This window comes from Larimichthys crocea, chromosome XXI, assembly GCF_000972845.2.
Source record: "Larimichthys crocea isolate SSNF chromosome XXI, L_crocea_2.0, whole genome shotgun sequence".
NCBI lineage: Eukaryota > Metazoa > Chordata > Actinopteri > Sciaenidae > Larimichthys > Larimichthys crocea.
Window position 1 is genome coordinate 12,938,175 of NC_040031.1, and position 24,901 is coordinate 12,963,075.

Here is a 24,901-nt window from a genome sequence, read left to right on the forward strand (position 1 = left end):
TATCCAACAAAGAGCAAGTAACTTGAATTTTAAGTACCATACAATCTGTCATTTTAGGAGCCTTCTATATTCCCTAGCCTCAGATAGAACAAATGAGCATAAAACAAACAGCAGTCTGTCATATTTGTTAAATCATTTTCTTGTTTAATGTGTTATGTCGACAGTTCCAGCTGTCTAACAGGCTGCAGCTCTCATTTGACAAAATAAATCTTGTGTGTTTTTGTTGTTACATTCATATTTACCCTCAATCCCAAAAGGAATGTAATCCTCTGATGAATTTAACTTTACTAACAGCTGTGTGTTTTGGCTACATCTGCAGAACGCTTTGTTTGCATGACCAAGAGTGGGACAGACAACATATTGTTTCCCGGAAGAACAAAAAAAAGGAGGTATTGGGGGAAGTTTGCCTTCGGGGCTTTCTGCTACAGTCCCATTCTGCCGGATGTGATGAAGTATAAAGACTGACAGTCCATTTAGAGAGGAGGTCATGCTGGTCAGACACGGGACTTTCACCCAGGAGACTGTCCTGTGTGAAACCAAACGTCAGTTGATTACAGTTTTCAGTCACCGTTTACAGTCAGTAATTGGTTAGATTGAGAAAAATAACATGGTTTGGTTTAAAACAGACAACATTAACCACATATAAAAAGGCCTTCAAGGCAAACTTCTCCCATGTGCAATAATTACCCACAAGCCCTTGAGCCACATAATGAGGCATGGTGCCAGAGCAAACTGTCCCTGAGGTCAGACTGTTTTAATTTCATAAGTTCAATAAATTACACTGGGGAACACAATTTTTGTTAAGTTAGGTCTGACAGCTGTTTTTTTTAACTATTTTTTGGGTGCGGAATCCAAAACTGATCTCAGTTTTTCTCTATTTTGTTTTCACTAAACAAAAGTCTAAACAGTCTGTGCAATGATCTTTTTGCTCTTGCCAAACCATGGTGATACCAAATGCCAACTTTTCACGCGTTCCTTTGGTCTACATCTGTAAACTCTCGACACACTGCTTGCACACTTTTTGAGGGGCCCATGGCTTGTCTTCATCACCGAGTTTTACTTTAAAATATGAAAAATATGCTTGTTTGACAAATGCACTGATGTTTGCTTTCCTCTGACTTGGAATGGTGAAACTACCACGAATACAGCAAAAGGAGTCAGGGTTGTTTAGGCATTTAAAATGAGAAGTAGCAGGAGCAGACATGATCTGGAACAAAGGAAATATGTAAATAAAACACTAAGATGGAACCAAATAGAACTTACAACGGTATGCCCGTGGTTACAAGGTTAAGAGAAAAGCCAGCACAAATCCTCTTCATTCCTACTATGCTGGCTTTCTGTTTGCAGATATTGACAGTACTGACCTATTGAGAGCTGCACACACCTCTCACCGCACTGTCTCAATTGTGACTGCACAAACAAATTGCCACGTAGCTGTGGATGAGTCCAATCGTAATCAGCTGGCGAGTCTTACTACAGCTAATCAGTGGAATTTTGCTTATCTGGAGGGTAAGCTGTGGAGAAAAAACTTGATGTGCTAGAAAAAAACTGACTGCAATTTTGGAATCAGCATGCCAATTTTAGTTTTAATTAGCATAAAAATCAAATCTAACTCAACAGATTTTTTTTTTCAAATTGTTCCCCAGTGTTAGTATTCGGCTTCACTGCAAGGCAAACTACTGTGCGTAGGTGTGGACAGAAGAGTGTCAGTGTCAGCCACGTTAGTGTATGCTCAGTGTAGTGCCAGCTGTGCTATTACAAACGCTGTCAGAAAGAGTTATACTCATAAATGGCAGCTGCAACAGAGCATGGCCTTTCAAACTTCTCAGATATAAAAGACTGAATTTGAATCCAGATATTTTCACACGCTGAAAAACAGATATCTGATATCATAATGAATAACTGAGGTGCATCAATAAGATCGCCGTACAGTATTTGTCCTTAGTCCACCGATACTCACACCAAAGTGTTTGAAGCCTTGTAGATTTTAAAGATGTTCTGTGAAAGCTGCCTCCTCCAAAGAAAAGCCTGGAGTCATGTAAAGAACTCACTTCTCTCTTGACCTCATGACCTGCTCTGAAGCCTAACATGGTTTAAGTATTTAGATGGACGAGGTGTATTCAGCCATATCTGGGCAAAATGTTTGAAGATAACTGACCTAGACAGTTGAGAAGTGAAGTGAAGTCTCTACTGACATTTTGATACATTTTAATGCCATCATTCAAGCCTGCAAGGGCTGGTTGTTTGGTACTTAAAAGAGAAATATTGAGGGGCTTCTACAGCAGAATAATGGGCATTAACATTGCTATAGGCTGAATGATAAGCAGTGTGCTACCTACACTTGTTTTAACCTTTGAGGAGCGTGAGATCAACTTTGCCTCCTCCTAAGGCGATGCCTTCATCTTAGTCTAAGTTTGGCAAATCTCACTTTCTCTCATTTTTTTTTAGCCCAGATTGACCTTAAACACTGTTGTCTATAGCGTATCGAGCTGATGTGCCCAGCATCAAAAACATGCAGTCCCTGCTGCATCTCGCTGAGTTATTTCTTCACACAAGTGGAGATGATTTCAACATGTCCAGGAGGTGACACTCCGGGCAGGCACGCAGACTGTAAAAGTCACCTACTGCAGACAATTCATGGAGAACAAAAGAGAATAACAGGATGAAAAAACAAAAAAAAACAATAAAAGAGAAACCGTCACAAAAAATGATTCCCCTCCTCGCTGGATACATCAACAATTCCTCCTACATGCAGCATCACAACTTGTTCCCAAGCAACGAATCAGCAAGCCTTCCTTTTTCCAATTTACCCCTCGCTGACAGCCTGCCTCCACTTTATGTTTTATTTTTTTTCCCCCAGAGAATTGCACACATTGTACAAACCTTGTGCAGTTAGCACTGGCAGTACAGTACAGTAGATGCGTTACACAAAGATACCCTGATTAATCAAATCATCCCATTGTATTACTTGTGAATAGAGACCTACAGATTTGTCTGAGTGCCACATGTATTTTTCACATCTATATGTTGCTCCTTTAAAAATCACACTTGCATTTGGAGGATTTGATATCCATCCTGTCAACACGCTTGAAAATTACATTATCCTGGGAAAAATGTTTTCTTTTACTTTCTTGCAGGGTGTTGCATAAAAAGATTGTAGTGGACTATTTCTGGACTATTTCTTGGCCATGCACAGAGACCTCCTGGAGTCTCCACTGGTTGCCTGGCAACCTCATAACGACTGCACCCCACCAAGAAATAGTTTGGCACATAACCCGCCGCCGTTTATATACTTTTTTGTACAGAATAAACAAATGAGATGTATCTTGTTAATTGGCAAGCTTTAGTTTCTTGTTTTGCTGATTTCGTTATCCTTGGGTGGAGCTGGACTTTCCCATCGTTATGCTATACTGCTCATTTAGCATACATGACATGACAAGCAGCAGACTTGAACTATTCCTTCAAACAGTTCTCTCATGAATCTGCCTAATATTTAAGGATAATCTGCAACTACAAATTCCTGATTTTAAAAATAACACCATCAAAAATTACATTTATACACACAGAAATGTTTAGATGGTGTTTGAATCATTACCACCGCCTTATGTTATCATTTTTCTCCTTTCCTCTTCATACCAATATAACCGCACAATGAGGCAAGGCAGCTCTAATCCAGTTTCCAGCTCTAATGACCATCTGAGATTCATCCGTGCAGCACAGTGCAATCTTGTGGACTTTAACCATCTCCATTAGGATTAATGTACATGTCCAAGTAGGAGAAATCCAGAAATAGCAACAGTGGAAAGATACATGACCTCCAGATAGATTTTCATTTGTTCTGTGCCATTGTGGACCATGAGAAAAGGGAACTGTCACTGCCTGCTCTTAAACAGATGGTGACAAGCAGATACTGCAGTTTTACCACCTCAGGAACTGTAGAGGGGAGAAGATGGACAAAGCTGCAACTGAAGCTCATGTAGTAAATAATAAGTAAGTAAATGAGAAGAACAACAGAGTGCAAATGTATTATCCCCATGAAATATGATCTCTCTTATCCTTTATAACTGATCGTCCACTATGAATCACAGCCTGCTTCCTCCTTCAAACTCCAAGGCCATAGCCTTAATGACACGCCAGTAAACAAGTGCAGCTTGTTTGTCCGTGGTTTGAAGACAATAAATCAAACAGAAATCCTATTTTTCAGTATTTACTTGTCTGAATGAGGAGCTAAGAATCCTGTGAACAAACCCTGTGATCTTATTAAACAGGCTCTGTAATATCATGGTCGACACTGAGCTTGAAACCTTATCGCCACTGATGAAAGATCTTGTCTTGAAATAGATGACATGAATGACCCACACAGGAACACTTTGGACACATATGAATGAAGATTTTTTTGGGTGAAAACTCTAATTGCATTTTCATCTGACTAGGTGAAGTGTCTTGGCCAAGTCAGTGGTGCTGGAAAGCTCGCTGTACAAACATTCAGCAGAGAGAAATGGCTAATAAACGTGGAATCAGTCTTACCTCCATAAAAGTCAGGTACCTCCCCATGCACTGATGCATCTGCAATAGTTAACAAAGGAAATCGTGTCAACATATTGATCTATGATGCTGCAAATTCACAGTATATATACAGATAATGACTTCCTGCAGGTGTATTTCTCTCATTTCTAACAGGAAATAAAGAAAAACGGGATCATAACAAATCATACATCATCATAAAAGTTTCTTCAGAGAGGTGTAGTTCTTTGGTAAAATCCCTTTTATGCTGCTGAGAATGTGATGGATGACTGGAAACCCCGCTTTGGACCGAAAGTACTACCCTTGGCTGAAGGCCATCTCTCTGTGGAATCCACTACATCCTGTCCTTCAGAATAAAATAGAAAACTCAAATCTTGTATAGCTGGCGTTGACTGAGTGTGGATTTAATTACTCTGTGATGTTGTATTTGAATGGTCACCCTTATTCATTTGCATGAGAGAGAAAGCCTAAGCCTTACTGTGTGCCAGCCCAACCACAGATACACACACACAAACACACACTCTAAACTTAAACCTGTGTGCTTGCCTTTTGCTCTGCTGTCATAACATTAATGTCACATTAAGCATAAAACTTTATTCCTGTTGGGGCTAAACAAAAATGTCAAGGCAATGTTCTCTACCCACAATAACAACCTGAGTCTGCTGGTTGGCTGCTGTCTGTTTAGATAGAGTACAACCCTGTGTGGCTGAACTCTATCTACCAAGTGTGTTTGTGCGGTGCAGCGAAGATAGTAGAGTTTTTGAGTTGTGTTAGGTTTATCTGCCAGTTCTTCTTTTGTTGATGTATGTGGGCACGTTTTTAAACAGGATATTCTGAGCTTTAGCTGTAGCTGCCAAAAGCTTTGGTGAAACCAGCTATAATACCACAAGTGCCTCGGCATGTAGTCATAAACATAGAAATAGAAAAATAAATCTCCTGGATCTAAGAGCCTGTTTGAGACAGATGTGGTGGGAAGTCGTTGAGAAATCCCAATCCCAAACTCCCCCGACCATGTGAAATCAAATCTATACCCTCTGAGAATAGCCTAAAGAATAGGAACGCAGAGGATGTTATATTTATAATCATATTTTACACGTCAATTTCAGACCAGCTGTTCTCTGACCACTTTGCTTTGTCTCCAACACAGCTGATTGCACATTATTATTACAACCTGAAAACTCAAGGCCCTCCAAGGCACACAACTGTCTAATCTAATAGATGCACACAAGATTTGTAGCTTTTTCTGTGTTTTCTATGTCTGCTTTTTTATTATTATATTTGCTTTGCATTTACATTACAGGTCGACCAATAGTGGATTTTTAAAGCCTGATACAGTAACAAGAGTTTGGATGAGAAAAAAGCAGATACAGTAGATGGTTAATAACTGGCCATTTTGACTTCATTAGAAACTGGATAACTGCTGATCTGACCATAAAACTCAAAGTCATAAATACCTAAATAAATCTGGAACATGAACATGAACTAACCATAAAAAATCTAGGTCTGTTTTCAGCTATTTTCCCTCAGTCTGTAATTCAGTTTGAGAAACCTGATATTATGATGGTTTAACTGCAGTAGGAGCCAAGGGGCCAGTCTGACAAAGATAATATTTAGTTATGGACCTGTCGACCCAACAAAAGGTTCCTGTCTATCAATGCATGCCCATTAACAATCACTAACAACCAGGTCATTCAAAAGGCACCAACAAAACAAAACACAGTCCACCACAGTGTTTTATCTTCTGAGTCAATGCTCAATACAAAATACACAGTTCACAGAAAGATGAATGAGTCTTTGGGAGGAAGCAAACAAAAATACTCAATTAACCCATGTGACACAAGCTTTTCATAGTCGTTTAGGCTTTTGATTTCTCTCAGTTACCTCCTGTAGCCCAGCCAGTGTCTCACTGTTGGCTTCAGAAAACGGACAGCCTGAGAGCCAGGGAGTTTAATGGGGGGTCCAGGGAATAACTACAGGATGGGGTTGGAGAATAATCCAATTTTGTAGACGGGTGAACTAAGAATTAAGGTATTTTTCGGCTCATCGCCATGGGGCGGATAGCTAATTGACAATTAATCTCAACATGGACTAGGTCTCCAACTTCACTCACCACACGTGAAACAAACACATGAAACAGGTCGAAGGTTAAAACGTATATTGGAGACAACCTTTATCACATAAAGCCACAAGTCAGAAGAAAGAAACCTCCAATAATAGAAATTTAATTCACTTTTATAGTGTACCAAGAACAAAGAAGTCAAATACTACTACTCTAATTTAATTTAATTAAAATATTTTCATGTCTTTAGGGACATCATTATACTGGATGTGTCTTACAAGAAAGAGGCCTCCTTGTTAAGAAAACAGAACATCTGGCTACAGCATCAGCAGAAGAAAATAAATGATAACTGAAGAGTTGCTTTACTTTACTTCCACAGCTTCGCGGCTTCACGCTGCCTGCCCTGCCACCTGTGTGCTTTTCATGCTTAGTAGTAAATCAAAGTTCATGTTTGTTGCAATACGACTACATGAGACATATCGCACTAGCAGTTTATTAGTGCCATATGAATATTTGACGACTGCATTTCTGGATGGTGCTACATAAAAGATGAAGGACATATGAGTAAAATAAAGTCAGGCTAAATGAGCCAAGTCCTTTTGATGTCTCAGTGCTGCTCATCAGAAATGTTCGAAAAGGACTTTCGGGGAGAGCAGACTGCTCCTACTGCTGAGCTAATTACAACATTTTATGTCTCACTGATGCCGGCTAGGTCAAAATGTTTTTATTTCTACTGCAAACTGAGAGATTTAATGACTTGTGGGGTCATACAAGCATTAAATAGCTATATACAAATTAGCCCGATTTTTAGAGATTCTTTCATCCAACAACAGTGACGACAGTATCCCAAAATATCTTTTAACACATCCTGTCAGTTAATTTTTCAGCTGAATGTGCTACTGACCTGCAGGGGAGAGCGAGAGGACCAGGACCAGGGCATGGAGGAGCAGGGTGAGGTGCAGCATGATGTTGAAGTGAGGACCACCTGGTGGGGTTACAGCTTGTAGCTGAGGTGATGGAACATTAGCAGACTGCCAGGTTTTCCTGAGGGAGATAAAAGCAAGAGAGACTTTTAAAACATAAAAAAGGTTTTACAGAAGAAAATCTGTCAGAAATGTGATGAAACATGCCCTTCAGGTTAGTTTTTTTAGGATTAACAAGCCTGAAATATAATCCATTTTGCAAAACCACACAACAGTGGCATTTACAATGTGTGTAGGGCTGCAATAATTATTTTCAGTTATATATATCCTCTGAAAGTTATCAGAACTCAACTTTCAACTTCTGGTTTTGTCTGACCAACACTACAATAAAAACACTCTCACACCCTCACTATATGTGAGTCATCACCTCTGCACTATGTCTCTGACTGTCCATGACAGGAGACATCTGCTCCATATGGCAACCTTACCATGTATAGAAGCTCATGCCAGGCCTCAAAAGCTAATCCCTGCCTTCATGTGGACCACAAGCACACAGTGCTGCACCATCTTTACTGTGTCTCTGCTTCCTGTCAGCCTCCAAGGCACACACTCCTTGACGAGGATGCCTGATGATTGACATTTGGATAGTTGCCAGAAGAGACCCTGAGCGCTGGTTTAGCAGAGCAGCCATTTCGCCGCTCGCTCACTGCCCCCCAAGATGTTAACACCACGCCAGGACACATCAGCACCATACAAGCTCTGAGCCCTACGCACAGTAACACAATATGAAAAGCAACAGCTGTCTGAGTGCAGAACGCTGACGGAGACAAAAGGAAGAAAAGGATAATACTTTCTCCATAATGGTCGAGAATATCTGATTTGAAATTGTACTCCTTAATGCCTTGTCTTCATATTCTTTATATAATTCATATTCTAAGTCAGATCAGACTGAAACTGTTTACTGTGTAATCAGTTTTAAGGTGCACAGACTGAAGATAATAGCATTTCAGTTTATATGCTGTAACAAGAGAGTCTGAATCAATTTCGCCCAAGCAAGAGAAAAAGAATCCTGGAAAACAACTTTCACTAAATGTGGCTGAACGCTGATTAAACATTTTTTAAGATGAATGTCTCTTAAAATGGACCAAGGTGGTGCTGTACTTATTTTCCAATGGACAGGTATCTAACTATATCAATAATTTTAACTGACTTATCCAATTAAACATGGAATTAATCATTATGGCCATAGCCCATTGATTTTTTAACCTTAAAAAAATAAAAAATGAAACCAAATATCCTTTATTTTGGAAATCAATGCATTTCTGGGTGCATCTTTGCAGCAATGTTTTGAAATATGAGTCAGTCTATGGGAATCTCTTAGATGCATGTGCCATTTCTACCAGAGTCCCAGATCACTGCCTGGACATATGGGAAACAGGTTAGCCAATGTGACCCCGTCACCACCTAAAAAGAGAAAAAACTGTAACTACAAAGGCAAGCAAATCTATTTACGGCTTTCTTCCAAGCCAGACAAGGAAACAATAAAAGGCAGCACTCAAGTTTCTGTTCGAGGAGACCTGTCATCAGTAAGGCAGCACTCAAGTTTCTGTTCGAGGAGACCTGTCATCAGTGAACCTCTTAAGAGAGGGGAAAACAAAACAGTGAAAAGCCGACTCAATCAATTGTGATCAAAAGAAAACGCATGAGTGATGTGTGACAAGAAAGGCTTAATTAACGCTAAGACTACGAGCTAACAGCTGCAAAGTTCCTCCACCAGCATTTTGTGACGGTTTCTGTGATGAACTAGTACTAGTTCCTTTTTTGGGACCGTGAACTTTGTTAAATATTCAAAACTGGGAGCTAGTTCATTTTGATTCATGTGAACTTAATTATGAGTTAGCTCTTATGAGGTGTAACCACTGGTTTCAATCTGATTACAAGTCACTCATGATGCTTGATGATCATGTTTTGAATACAAAACAATACATAAATTCGAGGATGCAAAATACAAATCTTCACTTTAGAGGAAACAGAGAGTCTGCATGAAGATTTCAGTAAATGTCACTCCTGTGGCAATTATGATGCCATGGTGATAAATTTGTCTCGAAACCAACAGGAATAAAGTTCAGCAATGAATCATGCACAGTTTTCAGTTTTTTAAAGGTCTTAGGTCACATTGTTTATTTTTATGCAATCCTCCTTACTTTTTTTTCTAGCTTTGAATATATCAAGCAAAAAATAAATAAATATCCATATAAAAATTGCAGACTGCCTGCTGTGCCACCTCAATATGCCATCCTGAACATCTATTTATGGCTTTTGTCATGTGTACCACAAGGCCTGAAAAGATTTATAGGAGAAACACTGCTTGCAGATAATAGGACAATATCAACAACAAAATGTGCAATTTCTTAGCATCATTATCAAAAGTGTTTTCACGGTGTTTTGAACTGATAGAGCCATTTGTACCTACCTGTTGTTATGTTTATTTTCATTTGTGCATAAAAAACCTGAGTGAAAGTGTTGAAAATTCAAAATAAATCTCAAATATTACAACTATCTCATTTGATCACATCCTCTTGTTGTGCATTCTTCTTAATTAATGGTACCCGACCAGGGAATCAGCACCAAGAATTGCATGTAGTGGATTCAAACATGCATTTGGACGGAAACCTAGCTTGTGTCAATCAGTTCTGCCTTGTCACTGCTCGACGACCAGCAGTATCTCTCTCTCTCTCTCAGCAAATACTGTCAAAACTCACAGCCAAACATAACACCTCCATAGATTCATTTACTGGTTCCACAGTACTGAGCATCAGTTCAATATCAACAGACATTTCCATTCATTCCCTGGTCGTGCTGGACCGGTATGTGTTGATTAGAGTGTAATTGAACATGAGGCAGACACTATTGATTCTTTGTGCACAGCCTGAGGTGTCAGCTGGCGGAGACTCAGAGGTGTGACAGCAGGATTGAGATCTCAGCGGCTCACAAAACAAATGGAGTCTTATTACACAAAATGGATTATGATAGAGGAGAGTCCGTGTAATGTGCCAGCTTTGAATGACGCAAACAAAACTGCGTTTACTGTACGACGGGAAATACACACGTACTCGGTGACACAGATGGATACGCGCGCGCAAAAAATGAATTAAGACAAACGCGGGACTGTGCCACATGCACAATAAGTTGGACATAATGTCCGAGCTGTACAGCTGCAGGAAAGCAATGCAGAGGGGATTTCATCTTTTACGCTGGCCTGTATCCTAGCAACACCTTTCAAAAGGAGCAGTTTGTGTTCTGCGGGGGGCCTTTTGTGACCGGCAATGCAACTATGCAAACTCTCATTTTAATCTGGAACAACAGCGCTGTTGTGGATTGGAGACCTGGGAAGCTCTGTTCATCTATTAAGACATTCATCTCTTGAAGTCAGACAAAGTGCTGGAAAGATAAGTTTATTAAACTCATTCACAATTTCCTTTTCTCACTTATATTGCCAAAATCATGTCTGCAACTCATAAATAAATCATAAATGATCCTAATAGATGCACTTAGGAGATTAGGGGAGACGACAGTGAGCCTGATTATAGCTTCACAGCACATAGTGAAAGAACCAATCCTAGCTATTCCATTAAGATCTGTCAGTGAATTGATATACTGTAAAAAAAATAAAAAATAAAAAAATCAGACCAGCATTATAGAGAAAGGCAGCATGCTCTTATAATCAGTATTAATGGGGCCTCCGAACTCTCCTTGCGAAGCTTAGGAGCCTGAATGCATGTGATGAGAGCACTCCCCCATGTCATCACAGTAAATCACAAGCCGCAGACGTGACAGCCCCTCAAACAAGGCCATTTCTTCTCTCCCATAAATCACTCCCAAGATGTTGCCAGAGCTATTACTGCTTGTGGTTTGGTTTTTGGTGTTTTTTCTTGTCACGTTTTTTCACCCCCTGTTCCCAGCTTTGCTTTGCTTGCTGAATTTCAATCTCTTTCTCTCTCTCTGTCTCCTTTTACCCCCTGTAGAATTCTCAACCTTATTGCTCAGAAATCAGAAATTACACCCAGTAGATGCAGCTGGGGGCAGATTCTGAGATTTTACTCCTGCACTCCGATGACCAAAACTGTCATTTGTGCTTTTTTTATCATGACCCCCTAACCCCCCCTTAGGGCGCGACAGGCTAAGTGAGCGTGAGTGAAACCCCTCCCTTTCTGCGCTCAGCCTGATGTGTGCTGCATAATCAAGTGGGTAACTTTATAGAAACGTCTTCCCTTATCAGCTGGGGCAGATCCAGTGATGTGGGGGAGGAGGAGCAGAGTGAAAAGAGGACGGGGAGGAGGAGCGGTCAGATTGCCACACTTCAAAAACAAGATGTTTCTCCAACAGCCCCACCCCCACTACCACCACCGCCACTACCACCATCGCTCCTTACACACACAAACACAATCAGTGCTACCACCAGAATCAGTCTTTAATAACAGATTTGCAGTAATCCTGAAAAGGGAAGCCAAGATGGGGTTAACGCTGGATTGATCTTAATCAGTCAGAGAATGGAAAATGAGCCCTGAAGTGTCAGCCACAGCAGCATCCAAGTCTGAACGCCACAAGGATGCAGACATTTAGCAGCAAAGACATAGCGCTGTTTTACTACTTTATGTACCGTAACTGTATTGTTTTCAACTGTTGATTCGATAGAACAAGTCATTTAAATGCATCACAATGTGCTTGGGGATTTGGGCAATGGGCACATGGGCAATATATTCATGTTTATCATCTACTGTTACTATCGATTTGTGGGATTTCCCACGGAATATTATGAATTGATTTCAATTTAATTATGAAGTAGTAAATTGCAAGCACTTACGACAATGATTTCTATACGTAGATTTAAAATGTCACATAAAAAACAGACCGATATTACGGCAGTTTCATTTTCACAACTGATAGATGTTATGAGCATATTGAAGTCTGGAACATTGTCTCAACCTACCTGTCCAAAATATTATAATTCAATTTATGCAAAAATATACTATTCATTCTAAGTGAAATGTTTGCCAAGTATCCCATTAAGTGTCTACAGTGCTCAATATATTATTTTGTGGTTGATTATAATTTAAGATTATTGCATGCCAGGTATTTTGTTTCTTTAGCATCCAATTTTACATATGAATACAGAAAAATATAAATAAATATAAACATTTTAAGATGTTAGTTTAACACTGGCAGATGGTTAATATCCCATTAAATGTGCACACTTAAGCAGTATGCATGAGTTATGAGTGAGTTCTGGTTTTGAGATCACTTTGAGCACATCACTTGTGCAGTAAAAAAAAAAAATCTATCAGCAGGATGGTGCCAAGAAACCATTTTTTCCATCCCAAATGTTGCATGCAGCTCTCCTCAATCTCATCACTAAATAGACCGTAGAACCTGTCCTATGAACAGCTGGTCTTCATATTTCACAAATATGACCTTCCCATTCAGATCACATGTGTCGTCTTGGACACTGGCCTGGCTGTTAGGATGAACGTTGTGGCACGGTGACATTGGCAGGCATGCGGTCTGCTGCAGAAGCACGAGATCTCCCTGTGGATGATCTTCCCTGGCTCAGTGGAGATAACCTGGTGGTCCCTTTACAGGGACCGCTACATCAAATCCTCTAATGTCCTGCTCAGTCACCCTGAAGAACTTGATGTCAGATTCTCTTTCTGCTAGGAGAGCATAAAATCTAGTGGACTCTGGACATCTGTGCCCCTTTAGACAGCAGAATCAGCAGCTAGACTGACTGCACCACTAAGTCCATCAGGGGCACCTTGTCCATGGGACGTCTCAGAGAAGTTCCTGGTGATAAAAGCCTAAGAGGAAGGGGATGGTGCTACACAAATGGAAATTCTTTTTATTACGGTATGGAGTGACTGGACCATCGCTCATGACATGTTAAGTTGTGGAAGGCAGATCGCAATTCCCATAACATCACTTAGCGCTGGCTCCAAGTGGGTCTACACAGCTCTGTCATCATGCCGAAGGGATGCAGAGATTGTGGAACAGGACTGAGAGCCAGCTGCTGTATAAGCTACATATGTGGACTGTAGCCTGCTTCCGAATCCCTCCAAAATGAAAAGCTTGCAACTCACTATTACATTTGCACGTGCATGCAGGACAACTTCATCTTCTCTTGGGTCTTCTTTTAAAGCCATGTAATCTTTGTCTTGGTGGAACCAATTGTAGCAGTGTTCAGTTAGGCTGGTTCAACAGCACATGTTCCAGTTTGTGCTTGTTTAAAAGAAATGCATGTAGGTCCATCGCCCCCGTGACAGTCTCTTCTGCCTGGGGCGTTGTGACATCTACCTCACTGCAACAGCATTTTGTACAGAATGATCCATACATGACTTGTTGTTTGGATTGCACACAATTGAACACGCCAGCTGAGAAATTTCCAAAAATCCTTGCTGCTGCAATTTTTTTAGTCATGGTCCAAGCATCCACAAGTGTTACAAAGAGAATTGCCTCTGTGACTTGCATTTCAGAATAATACTGCATGTGAAGTTCAACTGGACCTTTCATTAACAAACTGCCTCTGGCGTTTGTTTTTCTTTCTTTTGTGACTGGATCCTTTCTCCTTGGCAGCAAGCGACTGTTCGACTGGCCAATTTCTTTCCAATCGTGCTTCTGTTCTCTTCACTTGTTGTACATGTTGCCTTTTCTTCTCAGACTTAATGTTTCTTTGCCTTTTTGTAATTTTTCAGATTCTTTTTTGGCAGCTCCAGTTTCTCTTTCCACGGTGTAATTTTTCTTCCTCTCTTTGCCATTTCACGTTACTGTTTGCTACTCCCTGTGGTCTTAGGGATGCTCTCGGTTGATGCACATCTACATCAATATTCTTTTTGTCATTGTTGGGAGAGTTAGGTCGAAGCTCTGCTGGCAGTTCTACATCTATTGACAGTTGCGAAATTTCCATTTCCACCTTCGCCCTTTTACTTTCCCTGTGCTGCTTTTTCTGCTCTTGCTTCTACTATTGCCTCATTTTTTCTGTTTTGGACAGCTGGCTCCTCTCTCTTCCTCCTCTGATAGCCATAAAACATGAGAACTAATAAATTGCAATATTCCAATTTAAAAATATGGCCTGACGACTGGAAAAACTAATAACAGCAACATATACTATCATCCAGACTTGAATTGCAGTTTATTAACAGTATTTCTTTTTGCGAGATATGCTTCTCTTGCGGCTGGATCATTTTCACTCCCTGTGTCATGTTGATTTTTATTTACGTGATAGTGCCATCTAAAATTATTAAAAATATGAGGTCTGAAATTGTATAACATCTTATCTTAGAACTAATAACGTTTTTAAGATGTAGTAAACAATCTCAGAGTTTTAAAATAACATTATTTATTTCATACAGTGACGCCTCACTCCACACAGACTTTTGCAACTAATTTCAGATTAAACAGGCATCTACTCAGACACCCATGACATATCTTTTTTTTTTAAAAAGAATAAAAAGTTTCATGGTAAAATAACATTTTCTTAGTTTTACCTTGGTTGTAGTGTACCTGTCTCTGTCTCTGTTTGTGTTTGTTGCTGATCATCATCTCACCTGCCTGATCACTCACCACCTGTTCCTCATCATCCAGTCAACCCATAGAGTACAAAGTTCCACAAAGTTCCCAGACAGATCATTTGTGATTTTGAAAATTACTCTTTGCGTAGGTTTAGGTTGTGATACCTGATTGAACCTTGATCTTCCTGTGCCACAGGAATGCTGCCAACCATTCCCCTGCCATGTGCAGCCCTGTCTCATCTCTACACCTGTGTCCTGGAGCTCCCAGCAGCCCTGCACTGTTCTGGATCCCATCACCGCAGGATCACATCCAGCCACTCCACTCCCCTGAGGTTCAACAAACGGTTTAAACTGATTCTGGTCTCTGTCTTATGTTTGCGATATGAGTCTGCTACCGTTTAACTTAACAGTTCCTGCCTTGCTATGAGCTCAACAATTCCAAATGCAATATCCTGTTATGACCATTCACTTCAAAATAAAAGTCCCGTTGTGCACCTGCACCACCTTTTGTTTTTTTAATTGTCTCAACAGCTTTAAAACTATTTGTACTTGAAAAATTTGGTTTATTAGAGCAGTTTGAAACATAAAATCTTCTTATGATATTAGATAGATGTGCTGCCTGACATTTTAGAGGGATGCCAAAGCATGAATTTGAATATATTGAAACTGTATTAAACCCAGGTTTTGTTGAGTAAATTAACATGTTGTGAATTTATCTAATTATTCTAGATGGAAGTAATACACTGTCAGTGACCTAAATATGCTTATTTGCCATCCCCCTGTTTCCAGTCTTTATGCTAAGCGAAAACAACGCTGCTAGTTATAGCTTCATATTTAGCAGACAGACGTGAAAGTCATATCAGTTATCTAATATAACTCTCATCAAACAAGTGTATTCGATGACAAACTGCTTCTTAAAATTGGAAAGGGTGTGCCTGGTTAATGTAGCCTGATGAATTTGTTTTCACATCTCCTACCGAGCAGTGTATAACCTCTTATACTGAGACAGATGTTGAATCTAATATTAATATGGTGTCTGATGACTAATCATCCTCAAATCACATTTTGTGATACAGCAGATACGATTTTGTGTCATCACCAAAAGCTACTGGGGAAAAACAAGCAACAGGGAGAGGAATATCGATCCGGATTCAGTTAAGATCAAACAGTGAGACACTGGGTATGTCGTCATCTGTGAGAGGCAGCAGTGACTTCGTCTAATTTCAGGGGCATTGCTCTTCAATCTCGTTTTAGCTTCTTTATCCTGCATCTGCTGAGAGCAGTTGCTGTTTCTTTTAAAGTCAAATTAATAAAATTACAGACCAACATGCCTCTCAGCTGCCCTCTATAATCACCTTTACTGGTTGTCCACCGAAGCAGCTGGGAAGTTTGATCATTTAGTTCTTTCATCAAGAATTCAGATAGTAAGCACATTTGAAGCCAGCAGCCAAAAGCATAGCTCTTTCTCCAAGGCTGCCAAAGTCTCTTTATTTATAGAACCAACTATCTGCCAACTATACTCTGCTTTTATAACATATTTCTTTACAACATATTCAAGTATCCAAGGTTTGCTATCGAAATGCTCACTGGAAAAGTACAGTTTGACATGCTTTTTCTCTGAACTGGAAGGCAAGAAATAGAAAACGGCACAAATCTTTTCACATCTGATGAGATCAGACACCTGATAGGACTACATACTGTGTTTAAACATCAATCCCAGGAATCAAACACAAAGCTGCAATGCTTTTGATTTACATGCTGAATCAGTGTTATTCCACCACAAAGCAGTAGTGATACATTTAGTCTAACCTATGAATTATTTATGACAAAATCATTGATTGTGATTCCAAAATGAGACGTGGACAACTTGCATGTCTCATCAAACCACAGCTCTGAGAGAGATGCACTCCTTCTCCACTGTATCTGTGTAATTAGACTGGACTCAGCTACAGACAAAGGGACTTTTTATCCTCCCCCCAAGACAAACTGAACGATTCAATTAAATATAGAATCCAGACCCAGGCTATCCAAGACTATTACACAGTAGAAAAAGCAGTAACCCCGGAGCACACACAGCCACAAAACACCTGCAGAAAAACATGCTCTCTACACGCTTTATGCTGCACAGGCCCCCCTGTTGCTAAGCAGGAACTGCTTCAGCACTTCAAAAACTCAAAAGGTAAAAAAAATAACTATATTTTTTAGAATGTGACAGCTTGGTTTCTTCTGTAGTCAGAATCCACATTTTCCTTGCACCAATCTCAGAGAGTAAACAGCAGAGCCATCTACGCTGTTCGGCTCTTTTGAATTATTGTGTTTAATAATTAACCATCATTCAGTGATACAGAAAATGGTAAGGTCAGCCGTGTGTTTTGGCAATTTTTTGGTACAACTGTGTTAGCGAGATGTCTCAGGGTTCACATGGGGTCGTCTGGTTATTGGAGGTTCACTAGTTTGATTCCCAGCCCTCCCAGTGTACTTGAACGTGTATCGCTCCTGATCGCACTTTGAGTGTGTGGATGAATGTTTAGTATATAAATATGCTGTAAATATAAGTCAAATTACCATCTATTATTTGTGTCATCTAATACCCAGATTGCTTTAAGCTGTAGTTATTTTTATCTGCGCCGTTCAAACAACCCTCAAACCCCTCCTGAGAACAGACAGACTGAGGACGGGACTATTCATGATGTAATCCATCTGCAGATGATCCAGTCATGGCCAGTTCACTGTGTCACTCTGTCTCTCCCCTCCTCCCAATAGAGGTAGCCATGCTAATGTAAGCTATTTATCACAACTCCTGCAGTCAACACAATGCCCTCCAGGTCTATACAGGCTCAGCAACCTCAGCTGACCTGAATATCAATGACAGCAGAGATTCAATCCATGAAATCTGGAGCCGAACTGCTGTATAAATTACATTAACCTCAAATCAGGTAGCGTTTGTAAATGAATGCAGAAGCGCAACAGCAAACACGTGACTGGAATCATAAAAGAGGACTACAAATTTGCCTTTAATGCCTCAGCGTGAGTTTGTTCACTGCTCAACAACAGGGAGGCCATAATTTGACGCTGTGCCTGAAATGTGAGTGACAAACCAAAAATGTGGAATGACAGCTGATAATTTTGCTATCATCATTTACGCCTCTAAAAGTGACGACTACCAACCTGTGTTTTGTCTGGCGAATGCAAGGCTCTTCAGAAATGGTGCTCTTTTTCAGGGCACAGAGAAAAATAGGTCGTCAAATATATTATAAACAAAAGGTGGAAAATGTAAAATCATGATATGCTATATTCATGTGCAGATGAGCAAGTGTAGATATGCACAAAAATGATTAGCTCAATTGATTGGATTAAATAAATAAGAAAGAAATCTTAATCTTTCACCTAAAGAAATACAAATCAGAAGACCCAAGGCTGTCTTATTCACATATTTTTGTCTAAATATTCAATAAAAAAAGGTTGACATATACTGTATATTCAAACATTTCAGCTTCAATTGAACTAAGCAGATCTGTAGGTAGATGAAAGCAAAGGAATGCCAACATTTCAAGATAGGAATAAGACATAAAATCATAAAATATCAGTCTCTGGACTGCAAAGATTATCTTAAATATGGTATAATAAAAAATAATTGAAAGAGAGTCTAATTCCAAACTGGCCCTTATAATATTATCATAGATACTAACCATACTGAATCTGAAAGCAGACTAAGAAACTGCAGTATAAATAAGACTGACCTCCTGCTCGGTCTGGCACTTGGGTGTTACTATTATTTACACACAACACTGAAATCTTTATCACAACAATAAATAGATTTCAAGTTTCTTTTTATGTTAAGACACTTATCCGTAACACAGAAATGCATTGACCTTTCAGCGCACCAGCGACAGAAGAGTGTGATATATTGTATGGGAGGATAATACTCGAGAGAAAGCACCCCCACCCCCCAGATATGAAACACTATATGTGTATGGAAAGTATGTCACATCATGTATGATAAATTCTGCCATACAGGCAGGCAAAGGTCAGAGGAGACTTGCACTCTATAAAGAAAGAGTGCTCAGCTTAATTACTTCATGCCACATCTGTCCAATAAAGATATTGGCTGAGAGGTTTCTATAGGAGAGCGCGCGTTCACTGATAGCTGTGCTAAATAACTGTAATTACTAAGTGACAGAGCGCTGCTTACACTTGATGGCGAAGCTGTGCAGATAAAGAAGCAGAGTTGGTCTACTGCGATTAGTGCGTCCTGAAGTATACACAGAAAACAATCAATACCTTCAGATTGCACAAAGAAAGGTCTCAGAGGGAAAGTGAGAACAGTGCATTGGGTAGTTAGAATAAATGGCAAACAATAGAACGATTAATTTAAGTCGACTCTTTCCCACATTTCCTATTCATGGCGTTATTGGATTAGAGGCTGTGAATCTAAAACTGTGCCACAGATTAATTTGACAATGTGAATATTTAACAGAACTCAAAATATAAGCCACAAACATCCCCAGCTTAATTGCTTGGTCAAGAAGAGGAGGAGGTTGCTTATTATATCGCCACACGCAAGAAAACAATCAGGACATGGAGTGTGTGTGGTGTGACTCTGCTCAGTGCTTACCTTACTGTAGAGAGCTATCATGCCAGTGGCTATGTGACGAGATGAGCTACTTAGCAGCCCGTGTCCCCATCCCCTCCAACATGCCTACCATGCCAAGTGTCCTAAATTCTCCCTGCCTCATTGTCTGCCTCAGGAAAAAAAAAAAAAGCAATGCTGCTGGATAGAAGCACTCTCTCAGAGGTGCAAAGAGGCGGGAGGGAAAGTGGGAAAAGAAAAGGCTAATTCCCCCGAGCAGGACAGGGAGCCATGCAAATGGGACGCCACTGACGAAGCCTCCCTGCAGTGAGAGCGCTCCACAGAGGGGTCTTCTCTCGTCACTCTGGCCAGGCTGGGGTTTAATCTTTTAAGCCTCTCCCCCTCCCACATACAAACACACACACATGCAGTAACACACCAGCATAAAAAAAAATACAACATGAAGACATGCACACAATATGTCACAAATAACACCCCCCTCTCTCCTAGCACCCCAACTTTAACCCCACCCTCCTTCCCCTAATTCACTCTCATCATTAGCCTGGCAGCAGGCCGCTATCATAATCATCATTTCCACTGCTGCTGCAGAGAAAACAATTTTTCTCCTGTGAGGAGACCCATTGCAGAGGTGCTTCAAAACACTTCTGGCTGTTGCTGTGATATGGATCGCTAATTTGAAAGTTATATAAGGTATAATTCTCCCATTCAGGAGTTCATTTCCCTTCACCTCTTCTGTTTATCTTTCTAAAGAAAGCCGACAAAAGAATGAGCTCTTCTTTGAAGTTCATTTATCTCCTCTCCTTGAACAGAAGTAGGATTAAGTCTTTTACCTCCTTTTACTTTTATTAAGAAATGAGCATACTGAATAATTCAAAGCTTCCGTTCATAAAAGGTACAACCTGTCACCCAAAGGTATGCCTAAGACACTCGACCAATAATATGTAAAACAAAGGATAGATACACACTAACATCTAAGTTAATACATTTCTAAATACATTTTCTAATGTTGTTGAAGGTTTGTTTAAAACAGAAATAGTTGCAGAGAAGGATAATGCTTATATTTTAAGTTCTGTACAGTTTAGAAACACACAAAGTCTCAATAACTTTCTATAACTCAAAATATTTCCTACAAAGTATGGGAGGTGGACTGGTAGTTGGAGAGGTGCCAATTCACCCCCTGGGTGCTGCCGAGGTGCCTTTGAACAAGGTACTGAACCCCTAATTGCTCCCAGGGTGTGCGACTGTATGACTGCCCACCTTTCCACCGCCTTTCCACATTCATACACACATCACGTGTATGAATCCTTTGTGTGTGTGTGGTCGAGTGAAAAAAGAAATTCCCTAGAAAAAAGATCAATAACGTTTCTAGAATATATCTGTAATTTCGTCAAAAAGAATACAGATTGTAACTCTATATGAGCCTATTTGAGGTAGTTTTGAAACAGTATCTGCAGTATATCACTGCTCTGCTCCAGATATCACTGACAAGGTTATTTTTCAGTTGAAAAATGTCTCACTCCGTTCTTGGTTACAATTCTCTAAAACGGATCCTTCACAAAAACGCTGTGTGTTTACTATGCGGGGAAAAATGTCAGCATTTTTTTTAAAAACTAAGATATACTGGAATCAACGTCAAAAATACCTTATTCTTTGGGCTGCAATTTCACCTAAACAGCTTTATACTGACACCGTAAGTTTTCAGTTTAGAGTGCTGTCTTTCTGACCGAAGGGTCATAACTACCACTTTCAGGAGAAGACAGAAAATTGAGAGATAGAGAAAAAATAAAATAAGAGACACTCTAGAGCCATTATACAAGACACTGAACCCCAAACCTCTCTCCAAAGTCTACTCGTGGTCTGAAAAATGATCTATTATTCAGCTGCTCCTGGTTGTTGTGAGTGTTACACTCACAGCCTGTGTGGTAACATGAGGTTACGTGGTGTCAGGAGGTTGCCATCATTGTACAAATTCTCACATGCTGCCTTTGGGTTGAATACACTGAGAAAACGTGGGCGTTGTAGGGATTTGGTAGGAGGGACACTAGAGCAGATTTTGGGGTGTATAGGAGCTTTGTATGTTTGTACCAAAAAGGTTGGATTGACTTCAGAGGGCTTCAGATCTGAATTGCCACATAGTGCAGCATTCGAGCTGCAAATAGTTTGGTATTGCTCGCAGCCAGATCTGACAACATGATAAATTGTGCGATCGGGGCTGAAAAGAAACAAAAAAAGCCTTTGTGCTGGTGCAACAAAACGCAGTGCGATGAATTGATTCAAATTATTGGATTTCAAGGTGTTTAATCATGCAGAGGTCCCAGATCTTTCCAGATATCCTATTACCATCTATCTTACTTGGCAATCTGTGTCCAGCTGACGCTCTAAGGGAAGGAAATGCATCTTGATTGATCCTGATCCGTCCTGCTGCCTTTAAATTGTGTCAGGGATTGCGAATTGTAAACACAGATAAGACCGGAGAATCAGAAACATGCATAGCATTAACTTTGTGGGTCAGTCATCTCACATAAGTGATACGGAAAATGAAAGAGATTAGTGTGTCGTACTAAAATGTAGCCAGTGAAATCGGAAATCTACAAAAGTCTGCACTTAACCTTCAAGTCATTAAAACTAATGGGTCAGGTCAAGAGAGCTGGAGATGATGCTTGAGACTAAATACAATGTAATGGCTTCCATTTAGACCAAACAGACCAGGCACTGAAAGGTTAGGAGAATTATTGTGTAAAAAAAAGCAAGAAGTACCATTTCTTCCTTTTAGCGAGCACTCTGCTTTTTTTTCATAAACCATAAGCTCCCTGGCTAATCAAAACCAATGCAAATGACAGCATGTGAAGCAGGGCACCGGGTGCAGCGACAGAGCATAAGGGTTGTGCACGGCTGGCTTCATTGCCCCCGCTTTCCCTCTCTCTCTCTCTCTCTCTCTCTCTCTCTCTCTCTCTTCTTCCAATGTGAGAGACTTCTGACTCAGCACAAACTCACCTCTGACGGGAAAAAAAGAGGATCGTTTCCTCCCTTCTGTCTATGTTACAGCGCTGCAGTATATTCAGAGTGGGTACATGTTGTAGAGTATATGCTGTTCCACAACACTGCTCTGACCACAACAGATAGATAGGCAGTGGCATTAGCATTTTACAGGTTAGCTCTTGATTAAGTTATATTTATTTATTTTAAGATATATTTCTTGGATATACTGGATATGATTTAGGACACCAGATGGACTATCTAATAATAAAGAAACAGCTTCATTACTGACAGCTTATTGGACATTAACTGTATTTCTGATATGGCGAGGAGCAGATTAGATTTCTAAAATGATCTCTTTATAAAGCAAGTGGTGCATATCTTTATATCTTTGTAATTTAGTTTGAAGACTGAAAACACATAAACAAGAAACATACGCTCCATAATTTAATACCTGCATACAATCACTTTAAACAACACAGATGGGCCATTATCGCTCTCTTGCCCATTACAACATATACATTACAATGCATAGTCAACTACCCTATACTTAACAGCAGGTGGAGGTAGAGCGGGTTGTCCACTAATCAGAAGATCCCCTCCTTGGGCAAGATACTGAACCCCAAATAGCCCTCGAAGGCGGTGTCATCAGTGTGTGAATGGGTGAATGAGATACGTACTATAAAGCGCTTTGAGTGGTCGGAAGACTAGAAAGGTGCTATATAATATAAGTACAGTCCGTTTACCTTTTACCAGCTGCATGTTGTGAAGAGGTGCACAGAAAGCACAAACAGGAAAATTTCAATATGATGCACTTGATGCACATGAGGAGTTTTCCATTGACTGTAGGTTGTGATCATAAGCAGTGAAATTAAAAAAAAAATCCATCCAATTACCTCTTCAGAGTATGTATCAGCAAATTATGATCGGCGCCTGAGTGATCATGCATCTCACTGTGCAAATTATTAAATCCCGAAATTCTACCCACCTTCGCTCTTACCAATTTAAACAAAGAATTAACTCCAAACACTGTTTGATCTAGATCTGGTGATACTTTGACTGAATCTGACTATTTAACACTGTTGGAAGGCATGCGAGCCTCATTTGTGGTAAGTCTTTTAGCTGTCTATAATCTGCTCTGCCCTGGTTTCTCGTTATGATCACATTTGATGTGGTGTTGGATGTCAGCAGTATAATGAGGAGACCGAATGCCTGAAATACCAGAAATGCATATTCAATAACACTGTTCATAGCTCTTATGAAGCATTCTCACAATATATCTTTTCATCTTCCTTCTTACATTGATAGTTCTTGTCTTCTAACGTACAGTTGTTGACACTGTTTTATTCCCACAAACACCCTCTTGTGTTTCTTTAGCTCTGAGCTCTTTCATGTAGATGTGTATGTGTAATCAACTCTGTCTGTCACTTTATGTACAACAGATTAAGAACAGGTCAGTGATTTAGAATTTATTCACATGCTGTGCATGAATAAATTAACTCGTCTTGCATAACGTTAATAGGGCTTTCCTGCTGCTGCTTATGGCTGATTGATAATAGGACAAACACGGCTACAGTCTCTCAAAGGCTTGAGTTTAAGCCAAAGTAAATTGCCCCTGATTGCCCAGATCTGATCCTTTCCTCAAAGCCTTTTATTTGTTGCTCAATGATTCAGTCCGAAGAGAATAGAAGCAGAACAAGCCGGACAACATGTGACTTCGAAGAAGAGCCCAACCTTCCCAAAAGAGCCTTTGTGTGCATGTTAATATGAGTAGTGCTGAGAGGTTTGGGTGAATAAGGTACTTTGAAAGGTGTTCAGCTCTCATTGCGAGTGCTTTTTTGTTGTATGTCAGCTGGGGGTGAAGGTAGGGAGCGCAATTGGATTACTTTGATTATTTGAAACAAGAGAGAACATTAAAAAAAAAACACTCATAATGAATAAACTACCAGCTGTGATCCATGTGTCACAACATCTATTCCCAGAAACCTTTGTTTTCACATTCTAATACAGTGAGTCAATCAGAAACAATCAAAGTCGTTAAAGTAGAACAAATCTTAACAGACAAAATATCTTGTTTGGGAGTGACCTGTCAGCAAATATTCATAAGACTGTCATCACATTTTGATAAATATAGGTAGGTGACATCAGGTTTTACCAACTTCACTGCCAACTGCCCAGAAAAACTACCAAATCTCTCTCTCTCTTTCTCTGTCTCTCTCTCTGAATGACCAAAGCTGTTCAAACATCATCTTTCATGTTAATGTAA

The 24,901-nt window shown here is 40.0% G+C and overlaps 1 protein-coding gene across 8 annotated transcripts in view; it reads right to left on the minus strand.

The window, feature by feature from the left end:
- The window catches only part of cntn1a (contactin 1a), a 66,083-nt gene that overhangs the window by 22,463 nt on the left and 18,719 nt on the right, over nt 1-24,901 (minus strand). For 7 of the 8 annotated variants that reach the window (XM_027272853.1, XM_019272653.2, XM_019272652.2 and 4 more), the window contains 2 exons: nt 7,488-7,627; nt 4,528-4,566 (listed from right to left, as the gene is read on the minus strand). In XM_027272853.1, coding sequence (XP_027128654.1) covers nt 4,528-4,566; nt 7,488-7,548 — 100 coding nt within the window. In that variant the 5' untranslated portion in view covers nt 7,549-7,627. Of the gene's footprint in view, nt 1-4,527; nt 4,567-7,487; nt 7,628-15,233; nt 15,351-24,901 lie in introns of those variants that run through there. The other variant, XM_027272852.1, reaches the window with a different exon arrangement.